Raw genomic sequence first — 13,459 nt, 5'->3', positions numbered from 1 at the left:
ATCTGACTGGCGGCGCTAATCTATTTATGATAGAGAGTGGTCCAAGAAGGTAGCCTAAAAGTGTGAGATGGTAAAAAAATAAAAACAACATAAAACGTTATGTGTTGTTTAGTTTTTGACGACAAGTGGATTTATAACCAAACAATTAGACTATCTGCTCTCGATTTGTATACGTGACACTTGCTCGGATTGCACCCTCGAGCTCGTCAGCTATATATCACGCAATAGAAATTAAGGGCGAATAGATTTAGACGTTAATCAGAATGGACATTCTAGCGAAACGGCCTTTCCTGATTGAAATGGCGAAAGAGCACACCCATTGATAAAAAATGACAATATATGCGTTTCGATTAAATGAAGAATGATAAGATCCGATGGCGAGATATAGATACAGTAACGTCCACAGCAGTCTTGAAGTTTAAGGAACAAATGAAGGGACCAATTTTCGTCTAATAGTTAAAATTAAACTGAGGAAAATTAAAGAAGAGGATGTTATAGGACGTCTCGTTCAGTTAATGTCCTCACTGTCAAATGTGGAAGAAAATTAATTCTAGAGATAGGCATATATTATATAGGAATGGAGGTGAGGAAGATATTACATAAACGCAAAACAAAACATGAAATCGTAAATAAACAAAACGTTTCGAGAAAATGGAGTCTGTTTGAGTCCTAAGATGGAAATAGAAAAATATTCTTCTAGCACAACCGGCCAACATATTATGCACATTTTCCTAATGAAGCACACCAAGTGCCCTCGATAATTAACAATTATTCACCGCGGTGTCGGTTAAAATGAGGGGTATTTTACCGAGTTCCGAAGCGGCCATAAAATATACACCACTTACACCACAAATAGTGGTTTTGTCTTTTCGGCTGCGTAGAGGTAAACAGTACTTACTACTTACTTTCCGAACTTGCCAATTAGCGCAGGCGAAAATTAAAGCGCTATATATTCACCTGTGTGGTATATACTAAAAAATGATATTTACACTTAGATTGAGAACTTTATAGTTTTTTATGGATAAAAATGCGATGAAACAGCGTTTGGAAAGGAAAAATCTTCGCCTCCTAAAAAATGCAGATTCCGAAAGTTGACCCTTAAATACAGTAAAGCTCCGCTTAACCTATTGGTCATTCAATTAAAGAGATGCAGAAAAAGATAATCTTCAGACGTCAGAATGGCTGTGAAAATATTAATATTTTTGCCAAATATTTCTTAATGTTCTTGTATAAGTTGTTCTTATTGTTAGTACTTAAAGAGCAGCTCAGTTAGAAAATGTCACATTTAGGCTAAAAAATATCTTGCGATGTGAACTAATTTATTTGAATAAAGGCTGATAGTTTAGAAAGAAACTGTTTGGGGCTGCGTCGGTGGGAGTGACGAAATAAGTTGGATATACCAATAAAGTTGAAGTGGTAAATTGGCCGCCGTAACGATTACAAAAGCTGACGTTTCGAGCGTTAGCCCTTCGTCGGAGCGAATAGAGGAATTGTGGGTTGTGTGTGCTTTTAAAGGCAGAGAATGCCTTTAAAGCACACACAACCCACAATTCCTCTATTCGCTCCGACGAAGGGCTAACGCTCGAAACGTCAGCTTTTGTAATCGTTACGGTGGCCAATTTATCACTTCAACTATGTTGATATATCCAAATTAATTTATTTGAAGGTCCTTTACCAAAAAATTCCATATAAAAAGCTTTGAAAATTAAAACTTATGCACTTTGTTCTTATTGAGGATTTATCTAAATATGCAAAAACAAAAAAAATCCTTAAACCAGAATTTTGTGAAAGGACAAGCTCGGAAATTTGTGCTATTTTTGGGAATCGACGCCTTTGGGTGCTGAAGCGATTTTCTTCTGCAAAAAATCGTTTTAAAATGTGTAGCAGAACTACGATTCAGTCCATTTTGCAACGGCATTTCTTTAAGATCATGAAATTCCCAAGCATATTGTTTGATCTTTGACCGTGTTTATCATATAATTGTTTCTCTATCACGGAACGTCTCCTCCGTATTTCAGATTAGGATGGCGACACCAGTTACCGATACAGTTTGAATCACACTAGCCACACATAAACTCATATCCGTCAAATGTTTTTTTTTTTCGTCCCGCAGCTTATTTTGTTATTTCTTAACCACCTTCTTAGCTACAGTAATCTTTTACACCTTTACATTATTATTCATGTTCTCAAGACTTTTTTTTTTTTTAACATTTCCTATGGTGCTAGCAAGGAGAATTTGTTTGAAAATCAGGAGTTTCTTAAATTGGTGATCATTTCGTTTATTCTCATGACCTGTACAATTGCCGGATTCAAGGAAGATGATGTAGGGAGAAATTAGACGCTAGTCCCTCCTGGGCATCACAGGGTCAACCTGAGTTCTGTAAACGCTTGTAATCATGGTCGCTACTCCTAAGACATCACCAATGAGTTAATTAAAAACGATTGACCTGCAGCTGACTACGCTCTGAGAGAAATCAAAGTTATCTTTGTTCTCTGAATTTGAACATCCTCATTTCTTTCTCTGTAATATTATTTATGAGAGAAATGAAAGTTATCTTTGTTCTCTGAATTTGAACATCCTCATTTCTTTCTCTGTAATATTATTTATGAGAGAAATGAAAGTTATCTTTGCTCTCTGAATTTGAACATCCTCATTTCTTTCTCTGTATTATTATTTGTGAGAGAAATCAAAGTTATCTTTGTTCTCTGAATTTGCACATCCTCATTTCTTTCTCTGTAATATTATTTATGAGAGAAATGAAAGTTATCTTTGCTCTCTGAATTTGAACATCCTCATTTCTTTCTCTGTAATATTATTTATGAGAGAAATGAAAGTTATCTTTGCTCTCTGAATTTGAACATCCTCATTTCTTTCTCTGTAATATTATTTATGAGAGAAATGAAAGTTATCTTTGCTCTCTGAATTTGAACATCCTCATTTCTTTCTCTGTAATATTATTTATGAGAGAAATGAAAGTTATCTTTGCCCTCTGAATTTGAACATCCTCATTTCTTTCTTTGTAATATTATTTATGAGAGAAATGAAAGTTATCTTTGCTCTCTGAATTTGCACATCCTCATTTCTTTCTCTGTAATATTATTTATGAGAGAAATGAAAGTTATCTTTGCTCTCTGAATTTGAACATCCTCATTTCTTTCTCTGTAATATTATTTATGAGAGAAATGAAAGTTATCTTTGCTCTCTGAATTTGAACATCCTCATTTCTTTCTCTGTAATATTATTTATGAGAGAAATGAAAGTTATCTTTGCTCTCTGAATTTGAACATCCTCATTTCTTTCTCTGTAATATTATTTATGAGGGAAATGAAAGTTATCTTTGCCCTCTGAATTTGAACATCCTCATTTCTTTCTTTGTAATATTATTTATGAGAGAAATGAAAGTTATCTTTGCTCTCTGAATTTGCACATCCTCATTTCTTTCTCTGTAATATTATTTATGAGAGAAATGAAAGTTATCTTTGCTCTCTGAAATTGAAAATCCTCATTTCTTTCTCTGTAATATTATTTGTTCTCCTCAGGTCAGGAACGAAGGACAGATGTCATCAAAGATAACCTCAACCCTGAATGGAACAAGGTAAAGGTTAATTTACGGCGCGTAAATTCACAAGTCAATTCTCCATCATCTCTACCGTAGAATTATGATTTCTGATTTCTGATCAAATTCTAAAAGAATTAGATGTCAAATCAGATATGATTCCCTTTGGTAGCGTTTTCCTTTCTTCTCATCACATTTGTTATTGGAAATGAATCCAAATTGCAAAGGGAAATTTCATTTAGTCACCCTTAAGAGTGAAAGGGTTCGATTACCGAGTGGATACGACCTTTTAACTCGAAAAGAATGCTTAATATTCTCTGCTTTCGTACTAATGCTTTTGGTTTGTTCAGGAGTTCGAGTATGACCTCAATGGAAAGGAGTTGTCACCCCAAGAGACGCTTCTTTTTAAGGTTAAAGACTGGGAGAAAATAACAGCCAATCGGTGATTACTCATTCATTTCTTATCGTACTTTTTTTCCTGACACTATCAAACGATGAGTTGATGAGCCAGAGATATATATCGCGTGATTGTTAATGAGGGCGATGCCCGAATCAACTACTTCGAATAGAAATCGAGAATAAATTATCCCTTCTCTCGCAACAACAAGACAGGTTTCTACCGGCGCATTTTGTTTGTAACCGTACGCAGTGAGGCTGCCTATTTTACTCGCTATCTATAACGGAATAGACATTGTGTAGCGTGCCCAATCAGATTGCAGCATCTGTGGGAGAACGCCTGTAGATCTACACACATGTATAGTAATGACTGGACGTTAGAACACGCTCCTTTTATCGCCGATTAGCTAGGGAATAAAGTTTAGCGAGCCATTTTGGTGGGGTGGTCTCTGAAGCAATTGACAAACAAAACTTATAGAAACATGCAGATAACCAAAATTAAGGGAATTCCTTTATCACGAAAGCAACGCAAATTTTCGTGAGTTGAAAGCAATTAAAGACAGTCATAATTAATTTTTTTAATTTTTTCTTATCTCACTGATGAGAAACAATAATCATTCAAATTTACTTAACAAACTTTGCGTGCGCCTCTCGCACACCTGGCATGCTGTGTTCTGTCGAATGTTTCTTTCGTTTTCTAAACTTGACACGGTTTATTGCTTGATGAGTCACGAACATGTGTACCGTTTTCTTCCTGACTGTTAATGAGCATCCTGCTAGTCGGATAATTTCTTCGGAAAAACGCGCTTTATTTGAGAAGGAACGTTTGCTTTATGACTGATTGATGAACTTGCAGAAGATTAACCAAACGCCTTCCTCCTACAGCCTTCTTGGTTCAGCCACAGTTCCCTTAAACAATTTGGTCCGCTCCAAAAGTAAGTCTGTGGACACCGAGGTTGACTTGGTAGATGGCGAACAAAGAGCCACTCCCGTAAGTGCTGCTTTGTAATGATCTTCATGGAGATGAATAAAGTGATTTAGTAATCAAGGAAGAGAAAGTTTACACCGTTAACACCCTGGTGACCCTTGCCTTCCGTTTAGAAATTCAGATGTCTAGTGTGCACAGTCTACTTACCCCTTTCTTGAAAGCCCTCCACCCCCACTCCCCCTCCCCTCCGAACCCTCCCCAAAGAAACACTATAAAATGAGAAGTTTTGCTAACACTTGTTTGGGGTAGGTAGCGTTACAGTGCGAGGTGAACTTGTTTTTGTAAAACTGATTTTGATATGCAGCTCTTTGAAAGTTAGAAATGATTCGGCTCATTCTAAATTCCATTTTGAACAATTTTAAAAACGCTTCCATCGACTAAAACTTGTGACATACTTTCACCCAGGCTAAACTTAAGATCAGCTTATCTTATGACCCTCCTCCATCCGCTGCCAAAGGGGAGGCAGAGGAAGGTGGCACTGAGGAAGGTGAAGAACTGGAAGAGTTTGAAACTAGTGGCGGAGAACCGGGAAAACCAGGAGTTAAAAGGCAAGTTTCCCTTGAGAAGGGGACAATGACTTGGTCGTACAATGTGTTGGTCAATAGCAAACAATAACCGGTTAGATCGGCGGTTTTGACACTTCAAGGGGAAAGATTTTGTTTTGTTGGCTTGCGCTCAGTTTGGCCAGTGAGGCAATTAGCATGTGTCTATTACACTAAAGAAAGTTGAATCACTGGCTGGCGTGCCTACCAAGTTTGCAAGCCACGCGTGCAGATGGCTGTCTAATTTCTCTTGGAAACTGAAATGCAGGCAGACAGTGATTGATCAGTACAGTACATTGATTCAAGCGATAAGAATTGAAGGAATCTAACAGAGCACCAGTGATGCTCATCACCGACGGTATTTTTTCTGCTGATAAAAACGAACATGATGTATTTAAAAAAGGGAAAAGCTTGTGAGTAGACCCTCTGAAAGGTGCTGTTGAAAAAACTGATAATGGAAACACTGGAAACTGAAGAATGTTTATTATTTCGACATAAAAACATTAAAGTGGGTGGGGTTGGGGGGGGGGGGGAGCTACAAAATCACTTAGATATTACTCTTAGAATGGAGTCATTTCATAAAAATTCTTTCTCTTTGGCCATCGTAGCTTGATAAGAAATAGCACGCAAACTGCAGTTACAAACACGGCAGTAAAACGCATGTTGGAAAATAAGATTAGTAAACTTTACTTGACGTATCGGATGTTTCGAGAAACATCTTCAGAAGTGACAGTTAATAATACAAGTGACGACTAAGTTTAAATTTAAGATAAGTAACTAATTAACATAACAATGAACAAAGGAAAAAATTTTGCATATACAAAGATGGAAACTAACACAGATAAAGCTCATCGCTGCTGAGATGATCGTTTAGAGTAGGTTTAAGTTGTTGAATCAATAGAGTCTCCTTTATCCTGCAATGAGTATCAATTCTGACCATAATTTTTTAGGACCAGACGTGGGCAGAAGAGAAAAGCGTTATCGAATAAGCCTCAGGATTTTCAGGTAGAAAAAAAAAAAAAACTTTGCAAATCGAGTTGTTTCTCTTTTCCCGCTTAGTTCCAAAATTTATAAATGATTTTTTACACCGTACACAAAAAAGCAATAGCAGTGTTATTCTTGGAGATAAGAGAAAAGAAATGGGTGAGAAATAGTCCTGTTATCCTGGCGGGTTTGGTAACAAAATTGACCCTTCACTTTCCTTGCCGTTAAAGTATACAAAAGCAAATTTTAGCGCGAAATAAAAGGAAAAAAAGTAATAAAAAAATTGATGGATGCGTTGGCAGTAAGTACTATATTTCTACTTCTCGACCCGTCATCAGTTCGGGGGGGGGGGGGTGCTGGTTAAAATATCTTTTCAATAGCAGTATCCTACCCAGGATCTTATGGTAACTAAGAACACACCTCATTCTCATTCTTACATGTTTCTTAATTCATTTTTCGCTCACGAGGAGTGTTGATATGCACCTTGTGCCAACCACCTTAGCCACCATTTTAAGGCTGAAGTTTTCCGATCTAACTATTTTACATAAAATCACTTCTTTGCTGCGTGATTTGAAACAGATACGTGTGAAAGTATTTGAAGCTCGTCAGTTAGCGGGAGGTAACATCGACCCTGTTGTTCGAGTCAGCGTTGCCGGTCAGGACCGCGACACAAAAATCAAGAAATGCACAAACAGTCCAGCATTTAACGAGGTTTGTCATATGATCATTGTTGCATGGATTGAACTTGTCACAAAAGTACATTCAACATTTGCGCAAATAAATCTAAGTGCATCTTCTTCAATTTTATTCTTTCATGCAGAATTTCTCCTTCAATTTTCACACTGCACCCATGGACTTGTTTGAGGAAACGGTGTCATTTGAGGTAATAATGATAATAATAATAATAATAATAATAATAATAATAATAATAATAATAATAATATAGCGCCAGCTCCCCGACCTCTTTCAGAATCATCCAAGTTAAAATGGCTGGAAATCACGAGTTCTATCAGTTGCTAGCCTATTTTTCTTCTTTTCTGATGATTAAAGGCTAAGTTATCTGCACAAACGGTATGTGTTTGTTTGTTTGTTTGTTGCAAGCACGTCCGACAATTAATCAAACTTTATTACGTTCTTCCTTAGGTGTTTGACTCCAGAAAGTACCGCGCAGACTCACTACTTGGTTATTTCGAGGTTAGCTAGGTTAATCATTCAGAAATAGGATGCTACAAGAACCAATAATTATTGACAGCTATCCCTTTAAGAAGTAAACTTGCTTTTGGTTTTGATAAGTTACGAAAATAGTTACCGAACGCGGGACAGCCGCTACTGCAGCAAGATCAAACGAGGGACGTGCTCCGTACTTTCCTTGGAATACTCTGCATAAAAACAACTTTTTGAGTGACCTTTTAGAAAAGCTGTGCGCTTCGTACCTTAAACGTAGACCGGTATGGCAAGTATTTTGTGTGTCGATTTGGAATCGAATCCTGTATTGGCATGTTATTAGTTCTGACGACTCTCTAACATTGATATATAGCTTATATCGCTTGCCCTACTTAAAGTAATGCGAAATATTTTTTTCAGCTTGACATTTATTCAGTATACGATATGCCAGGTAAGTGGTTCGATAAAGTGACGGTATACTTTACCTCGCTGGTTTTTTGAAGAAAACCTGCAGTGTTGCTTGAAAAATCAGCGTTTGACTTGGGTCAGCTTTGTTTTCATGAGGCAAGGGAAAAATCCAGTTAATCATCAGGCATTCTGACAAAAGATGAGAATATATACTTAGGTATACTACTAAACTTTATTAAATGTCATTTCACTAGATTGAAGAAAAAAAAAAAAATAAACCCTCAATTAATAAGAGGAAACTTGTACATTAGGGTTGGTTGACACCATCAAATTGTTCAGTCTACTTTTGGCTATCTCAATTTTAAGGTCATTCCTTTGTTCGTAAATGGATGTTGTTGAGTAATCCTAAAGACAAAGGAGGCGACGAAAAAGAAGAGGTAGGTGTAGTGATTTCCTTTATAAAGAAGCCAATCTTCCTACAATAGAATCAATTTATGAGACCAACCAGAAGTTTCTGTGAGATGATTTTCAAAGTGAAGGGCTTATGCTGGATAAAACATAAAATGTAGATTGAGGGACATAAAAACTTTAACGACGAAACAATCCCAACGTTATTACCCTTGTTTGATTCCAGTCAGACGGAGAGGAAAGCTTCTAGCGGTGGAGACGAATACCTTCCCCTTCAAATTAAAATAAAATACTGATGATAAAACAACAACAATAACAACAAACAAAAAATCTTGTAGAAAATGGAAAATGATGCCGGGTAACGCAAAAGTTGAGAAATAAAAAGGATGTGGAGGATGCCCTTCGACCAGGTAATTTCTAAAGTTCTGACAATACTTTATATTGCTGATTTTTTTTTATTGATTTACAGAAAAGCGCTAAAGGAGTTCGAGGAACCTCTAGAGGAGGCTCACCAACAGTAAGTGTGATCATATGAAGAGATGATCATAGTCCTTGTAAAGAGTTTGAGAAGCTTAACGATAAATATATCTTATTAACCAAGCGCGAGGGCCGTACTGGGAGAATATCGGCCCGAGGTCTTGACAGTAAGGACCGAGCGCAGCGAGGTCCGTACAAAAAAGACCGAGGGCCGATATTCTTCCAGAACGGTCCCGAGCAAGCTTGGTTAATAGGAGATTTATTATACGACTGAAGTTCAAAGGGACACAAGTGCGGTATCATTCGGGACCATTCGGGACAGTGCCCGGTCCAATACTGAGAGAATATTGACCGGCAATAGAGCATTTTGATTGGTTGATTTTAGTTATTGGCCCTCTGAATGCCTGAGTCGTGTAATAAACTGAATTAACACATCTTCATTTATTACACTTTTGATTATAGGGTTACTTAAAAGCGACAGTGATCGTCTTAGGACCTGGAGATAAAACACCGGTAAATAAACTATATATCTGAGCATTAACTGAATCTTAATTTGTATTAAGTCAAATTTGTGTAATTGATAGATTTAATACCTGCTAAAGTCCAACACTATAAAAAAAAAAAAAAAAACCATTTGGGAGAATGTATATGGGAAAGTAAACCCGTGATCAGATCCATTCAAAACTAATGGCGATCTTACTATGGAAAGAAAAAAGGAGAAAACAAATTCATCGGAGGCATAGTTGCCAAGCAGATGGAACAGGTACAGTTACTGTAGTTGTGATTTAGTGTTCCGTTTTAATTTTGTTGATGTATTCTCAGCCTTTGTCAAAGCTCGCCGGAGAAGACGATTCTGATGACATTGAGGCGTGAGTACTAACGTGACTCAAATAGATACTTAGACATATTTATTTGAAAGGTTTTCTTTAATGCCTAAATTCGTCCCTTATCTTGTTTCTTGGAGAGCACTCATCTGCTTTTTGCCAGTTTGTCGCTCTTGTACATATTGTCCTATTACCATCTAACAAAAGCTCGCAAACCTATATTTATATTTTTGCTTTTTGGAAGGATTTGCAGGAACTTAGTATGATAATTTTTAGAATGAATTTTTGAATTACCTCACCCAAGCTAAGGCAAAGGTCAATCCATTTTGAGAGTGGATAGCTTTATGCTGTTACACAAAGTTTGGTTCAACAGTGGTGCGAAAACTCGTTGGAGCGGTTGTTGATGGAGAAATTACCTGCAAATACATTCGCACTATAGCGATTTTCTTACTCAATTTGGAATACATTCGAACTTACTCTGCAAAGAAAATGGTATCGTTATATTGTGGAATAATACGTAATTGAAACACTTAGAAATCACAAAAGCTGTGAATCGAAAGTGGCTGAAACGTTTCTTCGCTTTTGTTAGCTTGGTTTTTTTCTTGTTTAGTCAGCTTTTTTTTTGTTGAATTTTTTTTCTTTCATTATGAATTATTTCTCCATAGCAATCTTCTCAGACCTACCGGAGTCGATCTTCAAGATGCAGTTTTTACTTTCAAAGTTTATCGAGCTGAGGATCTTCCTCAGAGTAAGTCAATCAAATGGTGTTATCAGTTATGGACCGAACTTTTACATGTTCTCAAAGGTATTCAAAGATAATTCCTAGATCTGTTCACCATCACCAAATACTGCGAAAAAATCCTATTAACTGAGAAACTAGTGAGATAGAAAAATTTGGAGCTATAATAGGGTTATCATAGATTACAAATACGTCTGTTGTTTGGCTACCCTGCTGGTAGAGGCGTTTATTTGTTAACTTCCCCTACGGTCCACGTAAAAATAAAGTCCTCTGTGCTCGGCCTGTTAAATCTTCGAGCATGCGCGGCCTGTTGCTTAGAAACAAATTTGTTCCCGGTAGTACTCGGTCTTGCTATATAGCTAAATAGGATGCGTGCGCATAAAAACGTGTTTAAAACAGGTTCTGACCGGTTTTGCAAATCAGATTATCCACAAACTTGGATAATCCCCAGGCGCATGCTCGAAGAAGATTTAACAGGCCGAGCGCAGACGACTTTATTTTTACGTGGATGGTAGGGGAAGTTAACAAATAAACGCCCGTCTGCCAGCAGGGTATTGTTTGGCCGTCTCAAGCACAATTGTGAACTTTTTCGCTGAATAAAATGAAATGAACTGAAGGGAGAGATGAGAAAAACAACGAAGTGGATATAATTTGTCTTTTTTGTTTTTGTAGTGGATACAGCAGTGATGAAGGGTGTCAAGAAATTTTTCAACATGCACCAGGTATTGCTCTGTCTTCCGACGTAGACAAACAATCAAACAACCCTGGCAAATAAAAAGATTGAATAAGAAATAAAACAAAACTTAAATATCTTTTTTTCCACAGGACGATGAAAAATTCGTGGACCCCTACGTTCTATTTCAGTTTTGTGGAAAAGAGGTACTGCACATGTTGTTTATCGTGTACTTTCTTTTTTACAATAACGGTGGAAATTCTCGCGCGCTCATTGTTCGAGAGCCATTGCCAATAAAGTGAGAGATCATAAAAATGACGTATCATGTCACGCAATGCTCAGCAATCTGTCGGAGAAAAATTTCTTCGCGTGGAAACACTTTGCAGTGAAACCACTCGGCTGCGCCTCGTGGTTTCATTTTAATTTTGAACATTGTGTACGTCATTTCTATGATCAATAAGGTTATAGACGATGGAAAATTGAGGTCAATTTGTAAAAAGTTGATCAGAGTAAGTGGTCTATATGGCTGGCTTGTAAAAAAGTTTTCGGCCCTTACCTGAGGCGAGAGGCTACTTTAAAAAGGTGGCTTTCTAAGCCTGTCGAGTTGACCACGGGTAAAAATACTTTGAAACTGCTGGCTTTAAATACAAAAGGTATGTCCGCAACAACAACTACAACAACAAACACAGTATCATCAACGATAACACAAACAACAACACTGAAACAACATCACAGACTGCAACAACGACCATACAGACTTAAACATTCTACGCCCTCTCTAGATAATCTACTCTTGGTGCTAAGGTATCTAATTCGACTGAAAATACGGAAATAGTACTTGAGTACAAAGGTAAAATATTTCATTTCTCTTGATGTAGAATCGCACCTCTGTCAAATACAAGACGGACTGCCCAGAATTTAAGGAGATTATCAAAGTCCCTTTCATGGTAAGACTATACGATTCTATCGGTTGTTTATAACCTCCAAAATAATAATTTTTAATCGGTAAGATATTTTCCTCTTCTTTTTATCAATCTTCCTTGTATCAATCATCTTTGTATAAATCATCAATCATCTTTGTATCAATCATCGCTTCTCATGAGACTTTTTTGTCGTTCCTTTTTTTACTCTACTCCGTTGCAAACGAAATCCCACATGCCAATTTATCTGTTTGCATAAGTTTCATATTCTGGTTAAACGTTTCCTCGATAGAAAATTCCTGTCAATAGTATCTCTTATAAATTTTCTATTCCTCAGTTTCCTTCGATGTGTCAAAGAGTGAAAATCCAGCTGTACGACTGGTGAGTAAATAAGCTAAGTATAGAGCCGCATTCTGTGGGCTGTACTTTAGGACTCTTCCGCACCGATATTTTTTGTCTATTGTCTACATTGAAACATTCGAAAACACTCATATAAAATGGAGTCTTTCGAAAGCAGTTTCGAAGGCCCCATCCCAACCTGTGCGTTTTCGTTCGAAGCTACATATTTTTTGAAGCGTTTTTTGCAAATCATCCAAGCTGAAACGCGAACGACGCTGATCAAAATGGGTTACTTATACTGGCAATACATATATCTTATTAACCAAGCGCGAGGGCCGTGCTGGGAGAATATCGGCCCGAGGTCTTGACAGTACGGACCGAGCGCAGCGAGGTCCGTACAAAAAAGACCGAGGGCCAATATTCTTCCAGTACGGCCCCGAGCAAGCTTGGTTAATAAGAGATTTATTATACGACTGAAGTTCAGAGGGACACAAGTGCGGTATCATTCGGGACCATTCGGGACAGTGCCCGGTCCAATACTTAGAGAATATCGGACCGGCAACAGAACATTTTGATTGGTTGATTTTAGTTATTGGCCCTCTGACTGCCCGAGTCGTGTAATAAAATATTGAATACATTCTTTGCTGAAAATACAATTACTTACATTGCGGGCTACTCACACTACTAACAATAACACACTCTACTTAAAGTATATTATCTCCGCTGTATAGACATTCAACGTCCGCCTTAACAAATCTGAGTGGTTCCTGGTTACTATCGTTCATAAATTATTTTAAATTTAAAATCTTTCAGTTTAGCTTCCTTAGAAATGTTTTTCAGGGATTTGAAGATTTTAGTCCATGGCGTCTTTCTTTAATGAGAGCTTTTCGCGCCACCGTTTAGGGCCCGTTTAATTTGTTCCTCGAGGTGAATCTTGACTTTAGGTCAATTAGAGAAGTCCTTTGACGTAGCCTTGAACCGATTAACTTGGATCGAATCGTTTAGGGAAAGATATTATCATTTCAAGTACAGAATGATTT

General features: G+C 37.3%; 1 protein-coding gene across 1 annotated transcript in view; it reads left to right on the top strand.

Moving 5' to 3' along the window:
* The window catches only part of LOC148742013 (myoferlin-like), a 64,030-nt gene that overhangs the window by 1,513 nt on the left and 49,058 nt on the right, over positions 1–13,459 (top strand). The window contains exons 2-19 of the mRNA XM_088753392.1: positions 3,541–3,596; positions 3,908–3,999; positions 4,839–4,944; positions 5,347–5,489; positions 6,434–6,488; positions 7,047–7,178; positions 7,288–7,350; positions 7,611–7,661; positions 8,052–8,082; positions 8,406–8,476; positions 8,917–8,964; positions 9,387–9,437; positions 9,747–9,793; positions 10,414–10,496; positions 11,160–11,209; positions 11,313–11,366; positions 12,039–12,107; positions 12,418–12,461. Of these exons, the coding sequence (XP_088609518.1) occupies positions 3,541–3,596; positions 3,908–3,999; positions 4,839–4,944; positions 5,347–5,489; positions 6,434–6,488; positions 7,047–7,178; positions 7,288–7,350; positions 7,611–7,661; positions 8,052–8,082; positions 8,406–8,476; positions 8,917–8,964; positions 9,387–9,437; positions 9,747–9,793; positions 10,414–10,496; positions 11,160–11,209; positions 11,313–11,366; positions 12,039–12,107; positions 12,418–12,461 (1,246 nt within the window). The remainder of the gene's footprint in view (positions 1–3,540; positions 3,597–3,907; positions 4,000–4,838; positions 4,945–5,346; positions 5,490–6,433; positions 6,489–7,046; positions 7,179–7,287; positions 7,351–7,610; positions 7,662–8,051; positions 8,083–8,405; positions 8,477–8,916; positions 8,965–9,386; positions 9,438–9,746; positions 9,794–10,413; positions 10,497–11,159; positions 11,210–11,312; positions 11,367–12,038; positions 12,108–12,417; positions 12,462–13,459) is intronic.

Source organism: Stylophora pistillata, chromosome 1 (genome assembly GCF_964205215.1).
Source record: "Stylophora pistillata chromosome 1, jaStyPist1.2, whole genome shotgun sequence".
Taxonomy (NCBI): domain Eukaryota; kingdom Metazoa; phylum Cnidaria; class Anthozoa; order Scleractinia; family Pocilloporidae; genus Stylophora; species Stylophora pistillata.
Note: the sequence above shows the minus strand (reverse complement) of the source record. Positions and strands in the feature narration are given on the sequence as shown.